This window comes from Schistocerca piceifrons, chromosome 1 (assembly GCF_021461385.2).
Source record: "Schistocerca piceifrons isolate TAMUIC-IGC-003096 chromosome 1, iqSchPice1.1, whole genome shotgun sequence".
In the NCBI taxonomy this organism is placed as follows: domain Eukaryota; kingdom Metazoa; phylum Arthropoda; class Insecta; order Orthoptera; family Acrididae; genus Schistocerca; species Schistocerca piceifrons.
Window position 1 is genome coordinate 1,138,415,059 of NC_060138.1, and position 15,833 is coordinate 1,138,430,891.

Sequence of the window (15,833 nt, forward strand, 5' to 3'; positions counted from 1 at the left end):
CAAACTTCTGCATCTGAGGTCTCTGCCAAGGCATCCAATGTTGGGAAAAATTTATGGTGAATTCTTACAGAACTACTATCATCATCAGCTTGTTTTATCATCACAGCTTAATTTTTCATGGTCATAACTAAAACTTTATGATTACTCTTTGTACAGTGCTAATTACACTGCTCGAGAAAAAGTGACCCACCAGAAGTGGAGGACAAAACAAAATTAAACTTCACAGGTTTAGAGGGTATGTGAAGTTATTTCACTGGTTACAATACTGAGTCAAATTTACAAAGAATGGGGCTCTTTGAGCCCAGTTAACAGTATGACACTGCACCTCCTCTGGCTTGGATCCATGCCCTGATTCAGGTGAGAAGGTTGTTATAAAGCCATTGTATCCTCTCCTGAAGGATTCAACTTCCTCTTGAAATATGATACTTCTGGTCCTTGGTATCTAGGGTACTGGAAATGATACAGTGTTAACATCTGAGCTGGTCTCACACATGTTCTATCAGGGGCAGATCTGGGGATCTTGCTGGGCATGGGAGTACCTCAATATCACTTACCAGTGTCCACAGAGACACATACCAGGTGTCGATGAGCACAGTCCTATTGAAAAATGGCACCACGATACTGTTGTATGAGGGGTAGTACACGAGGACGCAGGATATCTGTGACCTCCCACTGTGCCATCAGAGTTCACTCATTCACTACCAGCTACAATTTGGAGTAATACCAGATATTTTCTCACATCATGATGTTAGGAATCATTGCTGTACCACTCTGAAACACTGGGAGAATGGGACCTCTACCCAGGTTGCCACCATATTCAGCAAATACAGTCATCCAAGATAATGTGAATCGCGATTTAAAGCTGAACACAATGTTATGCCAATCATCAGCAGTCTGAGCTTCCTGGTCACAGAAGCACTCCAAATGTACTCATTTGTATTCTGCTGTTAACAGCAATAAACACATTGGGCTGTAGTTCCCTAATCCGGCTGCTGCTGCTGCACTGCCAAATGATGTGGTGTGGTACAGAATATAGCGGCAAGTCTATAGTTGCTCTCAGATGGCAGGCACAGATGTGAAGCGGATATGGTGTGCTTAGTTCATAATAGAGCAATTCTCTTATTTTGTGCCAACAGTGGACCACTGTCACATCAGAATACACCATGTAACATTGAGGGACTTTGGCTGTTCACTTATGTAGTAAAATGGGACACCTACAGTAATCCTTACTATGTTATTTATTATATGACTACCAGTTTCAGTGCTTCACTGCACCAATTTCCAGCTTTAACTGTTGCTGAGGGGTTAACTCCAATCGTATACGAGACTCATCAGCAGCCAAAATCTGTGAACTGGTTTTTGCAGACTACCTGTAACAATGATGTTGAGTTGGCATTTGATGGTTGGAGACAGAACACTATTGTTACAGCAAGTCTGAAAAAACCATTTCACATATGTTGGCCACTGACTAATCATGTATATGATTGGAGTCAACACCCTTAGTGTCAGTTAAGGCCACAAGATGGTGCACTGAAACACCGAAACTGGTAGCCATATAACAAATAACATTGTAAGGATGGCTATAAGTGTTCCATTTTACTATCATGTAACACTGGCTCACATGAATATGTGCCGATTCCATGTCCTTCACATTGATTACTACACATCTGACACTGTTTATTCCCCTTATGTATGCAACCAGGATTGGCAACAAAAGTCAATGCACTCTGCTGGCTATTATACCTATCACAGCTAACTGCAGCTCTAATCGTTTACTACCGGTGGTGTGTACTTGAACAAAGTTACACTGACTTCCAATCTTATCTTCTGGATGCTTCACACCCCCTGCCCCCCTTTTTGTTTTGGTCAGGTAGTGTACATTTGTAATTTTTACCTTCTGGTTTTGAGGAACTGCTGACGTTCAAGGTTCCAAGTACTGTCGAGAAAGTCCACAGAATTCTTTTTCCAGTGAGGTATCCCTAGCACTACATGTCAGTACTTATAAAAACTATACCTTGGATGTCTAGCAATAATTTTCTCTGGAAGTTTGGGGAATACTGTGGAGACCAAAAGTTGTTTCTTGTTGGTTCTGCATGTCAAGTCTTCTACTGTTAGAGAATTGAGCAGTGTGCACACTGGATGTATATAAATGGCAGAGAAGTCATTTGATGATTATTGTTGTCAAAGATGACTGTGTACAAGTGGTATAAGGGCTTTTTGAGGGGTAGCAGTCATTGGGTGGTGACTGACTGAGGCACAAGAAGCACAGACTGTCACATACAATGTGTCTGGAATCTTCTTGCATAGGATTGGTGTTTGACAGCAAATTCTTTAAGGGTGAGATGTATTGCCTTCTCAAAAAGATTCCAGTTAGCATGATCCTTTCTTCAATTCATTTTAATTTTCTCTTTTAGAGTTTTGCTGTACACATTGCTTCAGCATATACTGTGATGACCATTGGCCAATTACAGATCAAAACCCGAGTGGAAATTTTACAAACACACTACCCTGACATGGGAGTGCCACTAGTCGGTTTCTGAGAAAACGGTAAGTGTATAAAAGGACCAAGTCGTCAATGGCAAAAATCATGCATAAATATGAAAAGAGAAATTGCAAGTAATCCAAACACTAAAGCCAAGCATCATCAACAGTGTACAAACAAATAAACCCACAACGGCAAACCAAGAGAAAAACTAAGAGCAAGCGAGTAACTGTATTTGAAAGCAATGTCAGCGAATGGAAAGATCAATATAACTGGAAATGTCAATAAAACTAGATGAGGACAGCACACACACTTTCATCTATACCTACATCACCACCCTGCAATTCACAACTAAATGCTCGGCAGAAGGTTCATCAAACCATTTTCACTCTTTCTTGATTGCTCTACTCATTAACAACACACAACAACACCGATCACCTAAAACTTTCCGAGCAAGCTCTGATTTCTGAATGCGTCCTGACTATGTGTCAATAGATCGTTTTCTTAGAGTTATTTCACAATGTTCAAACACAGTATGTGTTCCCAATATTACTGTCAATTTATGTTAGTGATGTTTGTATATAATTAAGCAGATTACTTCTGTTACCTTTCTTGTGGATTGGTGCACCCTGTGAAACTTTTCTGTCCTCATGTACAGATCTTCTGTCTAGCAAGCTGTTACATTCAGTGGCTAAACATGCAACTATTACATCAGCATACTCCAAAAGGAAGTTAACTGGTGCACAATCTGAACCAGAATACTTGCCTTTATAAAGTAACTTAAGTAGTTTGTCTACACCGAGGGTATCTACTTCTAAGTTACTCATGTTGACAGTGCTGCTCGAATTGAATTCTTTAATATTTACTATATCTTCTTTGATGAAGGACTTTCGGAAAACTGTGTTTCTTAACTCCATTTGAGTGGTGCTGTCGTTGGTAACATTAATATTATTATTGCACAGTAAAGGTACTGATTGTGTGATATCACTGGTGTACTTTTCATACGAGAAGAATCTCTTTAGGCGTTCAACAGATTTTAGGACAGAGTTTCATTGTGTAGACTATTAAAGGCATCTTGCATTGGAGACTTTCTAGCTTACTCCACTACAGGACTTAACCAAGTGACGAAAATTCACAGCACCTGTGGTGCAGATGCAAGACCAAAGTACTCTGAATGGCTAACCCTTGTGCATTCATCTCAAAGTCTGAGTCTGGTGATGGTAATATGAGCCTCCCATCATCCCCAGTATTCAACTGTTTCATCACAAGTAGATTTCATTCTTTCCCAAAAACTGAAGAGTCCACAGGAAGGAGCTAAAATACATCCCTTACTAACATTCAGAAACATCACTACTCTTCACACAGCCCCAGTCACAATTTTTTTTGTTATTATTATATTTTATTTTCTAGCAACCAGTTTCAGGTATGCCATCTTCAGATGATAATGGTACTATAGCGTAAATGCAGCCAACAATGAAGTGGTAGTGCCCTATATTGTGGGTTTCGGAACAGTTACAGGTCTACCATCTGATGTAAAAAATAAAGTCACTTAATCATCTGAGGTCATACTCAACGTTGTCACAGAACCAAAGGCTGCCCCCCCCCCCCCCGCCCCCCCCCCCCCGCCCCCCCCACCCCCCCGTTTGTTTAAATCCTCTTCTCTCTCAATGTTGTGATGGTTCTGTCTCTATTCTGCTGTTAATTCCCACTTTATTACTTTAAACAGTTCACCAGTGTCATGTCTGTTTCATACCACACCTGCACTTGGGTCTTGTGCGGCTTCAGTATTCACAGCTAGTATGTATTGTTACATAGCATGGAGGAATGGCTTATGGAATTTTTGAGCTTTTTATCCTCTTGATACGGAACCTCTGGTTCATGGTAACACTGGGATGAGGATGACCTTAGATGATTAAATGATTTTATTTTTCACACCAGATGGTGTAACTAACTGTTCCAAAACTGGTCACGCACACAATAAAAAATTGTGGATTAAGCAACTGTCCTGCAGTTTTCTTCATTTTTCAGACATGAAGTTTTAGTGAAACCATGTGTGCATTTAATTCACATATTCTGAGAATGCTCTGAGTACAATCACAGCTCTCTGTTACCACTATTGCTTCACAAAAATCATTCCGAAAGGGAAACGTACACCTTTATGTTCCAAACTTAAGTAGTCTTTGTTACTCCTATTGCTACTATACAACAAGGCAAAAACAGAATTACTCTCTCTCAGAATGTGGCAGTGGTTCTGAATCATTTAATGTGAGTTGTCATAATACACAACACACCCCACCCCCATCATCCCTCATACCTTGAGACACTCGCCTGGCTTTTTGAGGCGACTTGATGCTGCTGCTGCTTGTTTCATAGCTTTATCCAGGGCTGCCTCTGCTTTCTTCTTCTCCTTTTCGGCTTTTTTCTGCATTTTCTCTTCCAGAATTGCTTCTTTATTAATTCTACCTTTCTTCTTCTTCTTTTGCTGTAAGACAGTTATAGTTTTTATTTGAGTCAAAAGACATGCGAAGAACTTGCAATGTATCCCCCACAAGAAAATAAATACTCAAATCAATGAGTCACCTGAAATGTGGCTGTTGCTTTGTTACATGTTAATAATATTACAGATATCAACAAACAATTTCTTATGTTACAATCAAAAACTAATGTCTCAGGTTAGCTTCCACAAACATTTATACACCTACAGAATGCAGTTAGATTTGCGCTTTAGACTTACATCGTCCTCCTTGTCATGTGATGACGGTAAAAGTGTTCGTAACTGATTTAATGCTTCGGAAAACAAATCTGGAGGGTTTTCTTTCATATTGTAATCGCTTCCACTGTTTCCTGAATTGGTACCCAGATTATCAGCTGTGTCTTTCAAGGCTACTATATCAGCAGAAGGATGTATATTAGATCCAACATCTTCATATGGTCTAAAATAAACAAGAATATAGGTTTCAAATCTGCTTTGAAAAATTAGCACTTTATTGTTTTTAAAAATTACTTGAATCTCACTCTTTATTTTTTTTCTGAAGCAACTAACGATTATTATTCACTGTATCTACCTCACCCTGCAAATGTTTTGTACCATTTTGATTTCCAGCAGAATAGGCAAATATTCACTTTCCTACTGGTATTTTAGTGTTCTCACAAAGTCAGAAATTAAGAGAGATGCAACTGTTCTTTCAGACTTGTTGAATATCTACTCGAAACAAAAAGAATAACAACACATGAAGAAATTATATGATTTAAATTCAAAGAATGAAATGATCAGTGATAGTACACACTATCAGTTCTGACACAAATATTTTTTAAATGTCCATAAAATTACACAAATAGGTCGTTCATGTGAAAGAAGAAAGAATCAGACACTGTACGGAGGGAGGGAGGGGTAGAGTACTTTTAGGGCTTCATGACACACTGACATGATTGTTAAGTACAGCATAAACTACACTTTGATCAGGGTGAGGCAGAAAAATCAGCTACGTCTTTTGTGCAGAAGCTATTCTGACACTGCAAAAAAAGTTGTAACCCTGAAACTTGCTGACTGTGTTAGTCTTCCTTTACATAGAAAACCTTTAAAGCATTATGTTTTATAGTGACAGATGACTTAGCGGAGACCTCGGTTGTGGAAGGCTGCATTTTGAGAGTAAAGCAAATGATCCAGCTCAAAAATCAGCCCATCTTCATTATGGAAACGCCTACCATGCAACGACTTCTTCACCCAAGCCTAGAGGAGGAAGTCACTGGATGCCACGTCAAGGGAACATGGGAGTGTGGTCAAATTTGACAGACCACTGAAGCAGTGTGTGTGACTGTGTCCCATGCAAAATGAGAAAAAACAACCCCCTCGGAAAGCTTCCACATCGCTTAGTCTTAACAGCCTCCCGTAGCCTTGTCAAGGAGATGATGGTAGTATGCTCCTGTGACGGCATAATCTATTAGCAGCACACTATGGCACTCCCAAAAAAACACTCAGCATTTCCTTCTCTAATGATGTTTGTGTGGTGAATACATGTTTCTAATGCATGCTTAGCTCCTTCTTCTGAGGGACATAATGACACACCCAATACCTGTCCATGGTGATTAGGCAACTAGAGGCGTCATCCTTATTGGCCTGACTCTGCTGCAACATTTTCGCTGGTACCTTGATTCAACACGTGGTGACCTCTGTCAAAACTTTATGGCTGCCCATCACAAATGTTTACAATGAATGTAAAAATACAAATGACAATGACTAGACAGATTTGAATCCCACTTTTTATGAATACAAGCCCAGTGACTTAACTATAGGGTCACCTCAGTTGATTGAAGTGTTGAGTTAGCCTACAAAGAATACAGAAGTATCAACAGTAAACTGTTTTAATGATTCAAGAAAAATTTCAATTGAAGCACGAATTGGAATGTTGCTTACATTAGTGCCAAATGATATGATATCCTAAGACAATAATTCTTTCCTTTTCTTCTTGAGCTTGTACAAGCAATTAAGTTACAGTAACATTTGTCAGACAATACATATCTAAATTTGTCATCCAAACTCTTAAGGGAAACCAGAGAATGCTGGATAATGATTTTAAGAGGAACCCATAGCCAGTGATGTAAAGAACTCTTTCTGTGCAGTAGGAAGAAAAGGTAAAACAGTGTGTTGTGCTCTTCTATGTTTGTTGTCTGACAACAATAGCAATTTACTGTGACTCTGGAAAACACTTAATTTGCAACTAACTAATTAATGTTGTAATGATTCCACGTACATGTTGTTGTTGTTGCAGTGGAACAGGATTCAGACTATCTGTGTAGGGAGAGATACCAAGTGTGTAATGTAACAATGAAAACAATCAATTATTGATAAAATTATTTAATTGGATAGATAAAGAATCTACTCACAATGTGGTGGCAGAACACCCACACTTACAAGACTGTTGTGACTGGCAAGCTTTTGGAGCCAGTGGATCCTTCTTCAGGCAGATGGGTTGACGGGGAAGGAAGAAGGGTGAAGGAAAAGAACTGGAGAGGTCTAGGAAAGGGGTAGATTTTGGGAAAGTCACACAGAACTGTGGGTCAGGGGAGACTTACCATATGGGATGAGAAGGAAAGACTGATTATTGTGTATGTGACATATCAATATCTGTACCTGTTGTATGTAGTCTAGCTATGGGAATTGTTTTACAATAGTTAGTTGATTAAAAATGTAGCAATTATTATTCACAAAAATTACTGCCCGTCTTTCACCCAACAGCAGCAGAAGAATGAAATACATTGTTTTACCTGATAGTTCCTGTATCACAGAAATGATATGCTTCAAGATGTGGTTCCAATTCAAACCCTTGTCTATCTGGCATCCCCTACACCCCTCTCTTTGAGTATATGTAGAATTTCACAAAAACAGTGTGGAATCACCAAATGGATGAGTGCAGAGAGAGAGAGAGAGAGAGAGAGAGAGAGAGAGAGAGAGAGAGAGGGGGGGGGGGGGGGGGGGGTAAGCCAAATATTCAAGGAGGGTGGTGGTATAAGTACAATGGGTAAAATGAGAATTAGAAACTAACTTTGAACATTGCTGAAAGCTTTCAAATCATCACCTTTTTACTCACTGGTTATTTGGATGAGACGCAATGTGCAGGAGATAAATAGTGCTCTGGTTAGCATCGCATCTAATCTTAACTATTGCTATTCTGGAGTACTTATAAATGGTGTACATTCAGATTTATTGGCATACAGTATTGCTTTATTCTCCCTTCCTTCCTGCCCAGTGCCCTGTATCCAACCAATGCCAATGCCAGATTTGACTTGATATGGTACTTCTCCTGTTTCATGGAGAACCCACCACACCTGTATAAAGACTGCTATTATCATGGGGTTTCCATTCGCAAAGTAATTCTAAAGATACTGCCAGCTGCTCTCCCCCTCCCCAAGGAAGGACTCCTAATATTCCTCCTCTCTCTGTCTAATGTAAGCGCATGTTCAAATGTGACACTGTGTTACAAACTGCATACTGTGTGTCTCAGCCGAGAAATGGCAACAAACTCAAGTCTTCATGTTTCACACCCAAAAACCCTCCCATACAGGCTGGCCTCCTGTGGATGGCGTATCTGCAGTGTCAAGAACTCCCTTGCTCAGCATGCTGAGGGTCTCACCAAGGCCTTCACAGACAGGCACTACCCCCAGACCCTCTTCGCAAACATGTCTCCTGTGCCGTTTCCCCTCACACCCCCAATCCTCCCACCATCCCCGAGAACAGTCGCATACCAGTGTCCCTTTCATCACACAGTACAACCCCAGACTGGAACAACTGAAACACATCCACCACCAAAACTCTGATTACCTTTCATCACACCTTGAAATGAGGAACATGCTCCCAAAGATACTTCCTAACTCTCCTAAAGTGGTGTTCCATCACCCACTCGACCTCCACAACAGTGTAGTCCATCCCTATGCCACTCCCAATCCCTTGTCACAAGGATCATATCCCTGTGGAAGACCCAGGTGCAAGACCTGTCCAAATCCACCAACCCAGCACTTCTTATTCCAGTCCTGTCACAGGTTTATTGTACCCATCAATGGAGCGCCACCTGTGAAAGTAGCCACATAATTTACCAGCTCTGCTGCAATCATTACACAGCTTTTCATATTGGTATGACTACCAACCACCGGTCCCCCAGGATCAATGGCCACACCCAAACTGTGACCAAGAGAACAAGGTAAGCCATCCTGTGGCACAAACATGCAACTGAATGTAACATGCTTGATTTCATTGGGTGCTTCACTACCAGAGCCATCTGGATCCTGTCCTCCACCACCAGCTTTTCTGAATGGCGCAGATGGGAGTTATCCTTGCAACACATTCTCTGCTCCCATAACTATGTTGGCCTCAACCTATGGTAACATACTGTCCCCACACCCTCCCCCTAACAGTTCCAGCCCCTCTATTCTATCGTCTCCTCCTCATTCTCGTCTCCCACCCACTGCCAATGCATCCGTCCACTTTTACCCGCTCCTCTCCCCGTTTTCCCCACCTCCCTGTCCCACAACCTCCTGACGCAGCACCTGTTGGCGTTCTAGCTCCTGCACACTCCACCAGACAGCATCAAGTGTGTGTGAGGTGTGCTTGCTTGTGTGTATGAATGGCGTGTGTTTCTCTTTTGGTGAAAAGCTGAGGCCAAAAGCTTTATGCAAGCATCTTTTAATTGTGCCTGTCTGCAACTTATTTATCTTCTTTACAGTAAGTAGCAATCTATCTTTTCCTGCATTACTATTCAGTCTTTACCTAGATGGATGTGGAAAACTAACCATAACCACATCCAGGCTGGCCAACACACTAGCCCCCTGTATTGCTGTATATACATCTAAAAATCACTGATAAAGAAAAGAAATTTCATTTCTTAGTGAGAGGAGATTATGATCATTTCATCTGGGAACACAGTACGTATAATAAAAATTCTTATTCTTTTTTTTTTTACAACCACAAAAACAGACATTTAAGCCCTGTAACATAAGACACAATTACTAGAGAGCCAAGCAATGGTGACCACTAACTATAAAATTCAATGCAAACAAAGTTCACAGAAATCTGAGAATCACCTGAGAAATGTTTGCTGTACATCACGGTGAATAGCAATTGTATGTCTCTGAGCAGTCAACAACAAAATTTCTAAAACAAATCCTTTTGATTTGGTAAAAACTTACATCTCACCGTATCCCAAGTCCACTATGTCAGAATCATATTCACGCAGGCATGCTTCTGATAAAACATCTCTGTCCTTTTGCTGGGGACTGACACCAAGACTAAGCCCACTATCCTGGCTCATTTTTACAAGACTCTCCACTGTTTTGTGCACAACAAGTGATTTTTCTGGTGAGACATCAGAAGACTTGAAATCATTTTTATAATAATTATCTTGATAATTTTCTGGAGAAGCTGGTGCGCTTGAGTCACTTGAGATTAGAATGACTTGATCCATGTTCATTATCTGGGTATATCATGCAACTCTCTGGAAGAAAAGATGCAGTAATGAAGTTTTAGACTTTTATACGAGTCACATTTCAGTTTCCAAGATAAATAAAATGTTAACAAAAAACTTGGATACAGGATACTCAGTGGAGTAATGGGACAAGATAAGGTTTCGAATTCAATTCAAAAACTACTTTTTACAGTACAAACTCTTTCAACTAATGGGAATTAAAAGCTATGTATTTCTTTTTATTTTTTGTTTCAGTATCACACTAACCGATAACAACACAAGTCTAATGGACATTAAGAATAAAATCAGACCAACCACACAAGTGTCCAGAAGTAATAGTTCAAATAGTAACAACCAATGAACAAACGAACATATTTATCAAGACATTTATTTGGTGTTATTAAAGCTATGTTTGAGAATGATGAACTTAGGTGAGAGGGAGTGGGGATGGGGGAGTCGAGTCCTTGAATTGGGGGGGGGGGGGGGGGTGACTTGGTACAAGAGAGATGTGAAAATTATGTAAAACAATAAAAAACATTATGGGTTGAACGAATTTTAAAAAATTACATTGAGTTGCAGACAGGCACAACAAAAATGCGAAATGAGCTTCAGCCAACAAGGTCTTTGTTGGAAATATACAACACACACACACACACACACACACACACACACACACACACACACACACACACACACACACACACACACAACTCATACACCCATAACCACAGTCTCTGGCTGCTGAGACCAGACAGCTAGCAGCAGTGCATGACGGGAGAGGCAAGTGAGTGGTTAGGGTAAGAGGGAGGCTGGGATGGGGAGGAACAGCAGGGTAGGGGTGGGGAACGGTAAAGTGGGACTTGTGGGAGCATACACGAGAGAGGTGGAGAGAGGGTGGGGCAGCTAGGTGCAGTTGGGAGGTTACCTGAAAGGGGGGGGGGGGTTGTGAAAAGGGAGTGAAGTAAAGATACTGTGGGCACATTGGTCTATTAGAGGGCTGTGAAGTGCTGGAACTGAAGCAAGGAAGGGGCTAGATGGGTAGGACAATGACTAACAAAGGTTGAGGCCAGGGGTGTTATGGCAACAAAGGACACATTGTAGGAAGAGCTTCCACCTGTGCAATTCAGAAAAGCTGGTGTTTGTGGGAAGGATCCAAATTGCACAGGCTGTGAAGTAGTCATTGAAATGAAGAATGTCATGTTTGGCAGCAAGCTTTGTTGGTGGCCATTCATGCAAACAGAAAGCTTTTTGGTTGTCATGCCCACATAGAATGCAGCACAGCAATTGCAGCTTAGCTTGTTGATCCCATGACTGGTTTCACAGGTAGCTCAGCCTTTGATGGGATAGGTGATGCTTGTGACCAGACTGTAGCAGGTGGTGAGGGAGCACATATGGAACAGCTCTTGCATCTAGGTCTATTATAGGGATATGTGCCATGAGGCAAAGAATTGATGGGGTGGGGGTGGGGGGTTGTGTAGAGATGGACAAAGATATTATGTACAGTTGGTGGGCAGCAGAATACCACTATGTGAGGAGTGTGGAGGCCATTCCTCATTTCAGGGCATGACAAGAAGTAGTCAGAACCCTGGAGGAGAATGAGATTCAGTTGCTCCAGTCTTGGGTGGAACTGCGTCACCAGGGGAATTGTCCTCTGGCAGCTGTCAGAGTGAAGGTTTGCTGGTGGTTGGTAAGTTTGATATGGGCGAAGGTACTGAAGTAGCCATTTTTGAGGTAAGGGTCAATGTCGAGGAAGGTGGCTTGTTGGGTTGACTAGGATTATGTGAAGTGAATGGGAGAGAAGGTGCCGAGGTTCTGGAGAAATGTGGATAGTGTGTCCTCACCTTCCAGCCAGATCATGAAGATGTCATCAATGAATCTGAACCAGGTGAGGGGTTTGGGAATCTGGATATTCAGGTACGATTCCTCTACATGTCCTACGGATACACAGCCGTAGGATAGACATATGCAGGTGCCCATAGCCGTACCTCAGATTCGTTTGGAGGTAATCCCTTTGGAGAAGAAGTAACAGCATGGGTAAGGATACAACTGGGCATGGCGATTAGGAAGGACAAGGACATTATAGGTCTGGAATCTATCGGGGCATGGGAAAGGTAGTGTTCAATAATGGTATGACCATGGGCATCTGGAACGTTAGTGTAAAGGGAGGTGGCACCAATAGTGGCAAGCAGGGCACCAAGTGGTAAAGGAACAGGAACTATGGAGAGTCGATCAAAAAATGGTTTGTACTGTTTATATAGGAGAGTAGGTTGTGGGTAATAGGCTGAAGGTGTTGGTCTACAAGAGCAGATATTCTCTCAGTGGGAGAACAGTAATCGGCAACAATGGGGCATCATGGGTGGTTGTGTTTATGGATTTTAGGAAGTATGTAGAAGGCAGCGGTGGGGAGAGTTTCTGGAATGGGCCTACGGATTTGAGAGACTAAAGATCCTGCTGGATTTCTGGAATGAGGTTACTGTGGCAGGATTCCTTCTGCCAGGTAATCCTTACGTCAGATTCATCCACCTACAAACCTTGCCACAGTGAACCCATTCCAGAAATCCAGCAGGATCATCAGTCTCTCCACCGATCCTTAGGCCCATTCCAGAACCTCTTCCCGGAGTCCATCTCTCTCATCGCCCTTACCATTCATCCACATTCTACATGCTTCCTCAAGTCCATAAACCCAACCACCCAGGATGCCCCCATTGTGGCCAGTTACTGTGTCCCCACTGAGAGAATCTCTGATCTCGTAGACCAACACCTTCAGCCTATCCTCCCACATAAAAGGTATCACCCATTTCCTCCACTGACTCTCCACAGTTCCTGTTCCTTTACAACGTGGTGCCATGCTCATCACTATTGATGCCACCTCCATTTGAACTAACAGCCATAATACCCATGACTTTACCACTATTGTACACTACCTTTCCCAAAACCTGATGGATTCCAAATCAACCACCTCCTTCCTAGTTGCCGGGACCAACTATATCCCCACCCACAATTACTTCTCCTTTGAAGGAGGTGCAGCTAAGGGCAACCGCTTAGCACCATCGTATGCCAACCCATTCATGGGCCATCTAGAGGAATCCTTCCTAGACACCCTCTTCATCCGAATCCGACTGATGACATCTTCATGATCTGGATCGAGGGTAACGATACCCTATCCAGAATCTCAACACCTTCTCCCCCATTCACTTCACATGGTCCTGCTCGATCCAATACACCACCTTCTTTAATGTTGACCACCACCTTTATGCTTTGATAGTTTCTATTTATATGTTTCTATCTGTCTTTACTCATGTTCAGTATCTTGCCTGCAATGGTGGTTTTGCTGTAATTGTTATACTTATTTAATAATTGGTACTACTTATGTGACTTCACATTTTTAGCTAGAAAATATTTGCAGAAATTTCTAGTTATAAACTCCAATTAAAATTACTTTACAAGTGATGTTTCAGCGAGTCGAGTGGTAAGGACAAGCCAATGTCCACTCTTCGTTCCTTCTCGAGTGTCATGTGCTCCCTGTGTTGTAGGTATGTTCAGTGCCTTATGATGCAAGGTTGGCTGTATGCCAGCAACTCTGTCTCCCACCACTGCAATCTGTCAACCACAAAGTAATTTTCATCAGAATACAACAATACTTGTTAAAATGTCTTACTAAATATTATGAACCATACAAGAAACTCATCAAATCTGGCATGTAATTTTAGTACAATTGCCATTTAAGTACAGCTCTTACTCCATGTGCTTACAAATATAATCTGCTTTATGGACACAAAGTTTTTCATTGTAAAACTGTTGTAGGTAGGTATGTGCTATTGACCTATCTTCTATGTTCAGTTTTCAGTAATGTCATTCACATCCATGCTCCTTAAAACACACACACACACACACACACACACACACACACACACACACCACAGCACTCAATCCACAAGTGCAACCTGATTTATCTTTTGGGTCCTAAACAACAATCCAAGAAAATAAGATTTACCAGCGAAAGAAATGCAATGCAACGAGACTACCAACACAACTTGTTACAACACTGACACAGTTGATATAATTTGCCCTGTAGGGTATGAGGATTATGCTACATCATGTTGACTGTAAATGCCGCATCCTGTCAGTAAACATTCAATTTAAGGCAACTACATTTTATAAACATTTGCAAATACTCTTCGCTTATGTAAAACTAATCGGAGCAGTGTGTAGTTTAATGTTCTACTTGCAGTCTTCGAATCTGCCTTCATGTTCAGCAACCATCTAAACAGAATGCTGATATTAACGAAACCACTACACTTTGTAACATGTCACACGAAGAATTAATGCAAGGTGAAGCAAAATACTGAAGCGATTACAATACTTTTCTGCGCACGATTTAAAACACTTGCTCTTCATGCCTACTTCTAACAATCCCAGTACAGTTGACTTATGAAACTTACCAAAATAACATGTAGAAATAAATGCCAAGGTTACTATTACTCAAACGTTATTTACACACGTGCCGCATCATCTTAAATTCATATCAAAAAAATAATTTCGTCACTTAGGTACTCAAAAATATATGTTTATATTACATCTACAAAACACGTACAATGCCTGGTTTCGGACTGCCAAACATATTTCCCATTATATTTGCACGGAATAAAAATTACCGTGCATGAAGCGAAATAACTGAGCCTATGCCATATAATTATAGAGCCATCAATGACAACAGAAAACACATAATGACGAAAAGAAAGAATCACCTCTCGTTACACATCTGCACTTTATTTACTTGAGCCCGCCACGGAACTACGGTGCCACCTGTCGGAGTAAATTATCATCACTTTTTGTATTTGTTTACATAACCTCCTACGAGCAGATGAGGTGGTCATTGGCATGAAGACTTCGGCTTGCTGGGCTTATAAAGCGAAGCATTTTGTCTAAGTTGGTGGTTATATGTGTTGTTTATTAAAATGGAAATAATTACTAAAAAGTAAGGCATTTTACTTTTTCTTCTACTAAAACAAAATAGTGCACTGAGAATGCTGTAGAGCAATAAATAATGCAACCTTCCGTACTAACTTTTAAGAAACATCGTTGCGATATTTTAATGTCGTACAATCATTTTTATGCTGCACGCTCGTCCGAATGCACCGATCCGTCTGCGCAAATACCTGCACAAAGGTCTGCGCAGATTCGTTTGCGCAGGCATCGTAGCGTGCGGACGGGATATCTATGCAGCATCAGATGTGCGCAAATGTGGAAGTTAGATTTTAGCAAACTTGCTCAAATATGTGAGAGCAAGTCACACTTCCGCAGACAAATCGTAGCAGGTGGACAGGAGATCGACGAAATCTGGTGCGCGAAAGGTGTTTGAGCTATGTGTTCAGTTTCATCTCTGCGTACACAGT

General features: G+C 41.3%; 1 protein-coding gene across 6 annotated transcripts in view; it reads right to left on the reverse strand.

Annotated features, from left to right (window-relative positions):
* Positions 1–15,590, reverse strand: part of LOC124801037 (crossover junction endonuclease EME1) — a 68,201-nt gene extending 52,611 nt beyond the window's left edge. The window contains exons 1-5 of one of the 6 annotated variants that reach the window (XM_047263047.1): positions 15,505–15,590; positions 13,877–14,037; positions 10,163–10,467; positions 5,217–5,415; positions 4,797–4,964 (exon numbers count right to left, since the gene is read on the reverse strand). In XM_047263047.1, the coding sequence (XP_047119003.1) occupies positions 4,797–4,964; positions 5,217–5,415; positions 10,163–10,443 (648 nt within the window). In that variant the 5' untranslated portion in view covers positions 10,444–10,467; positions 13,877–14,037; positions 15,505–15,590. Of the gene's footprint in view, positions 1–4,796; positions 4,965–5,216; positions 5,416–10,162; positions 10,468–13,876; positions 14,038–14,879; positions 15,004–15,031; positions 15,239–15,504 lie in introns of those variants that run through there. The other 5 variants (XM_047263045.1, XM_047263046.1, XM_047263049.1 and 2 more) reach the window with 5 other exon arrangements.
* Positions 15,591–15,833: the final 243 nt, after the last annotated feature.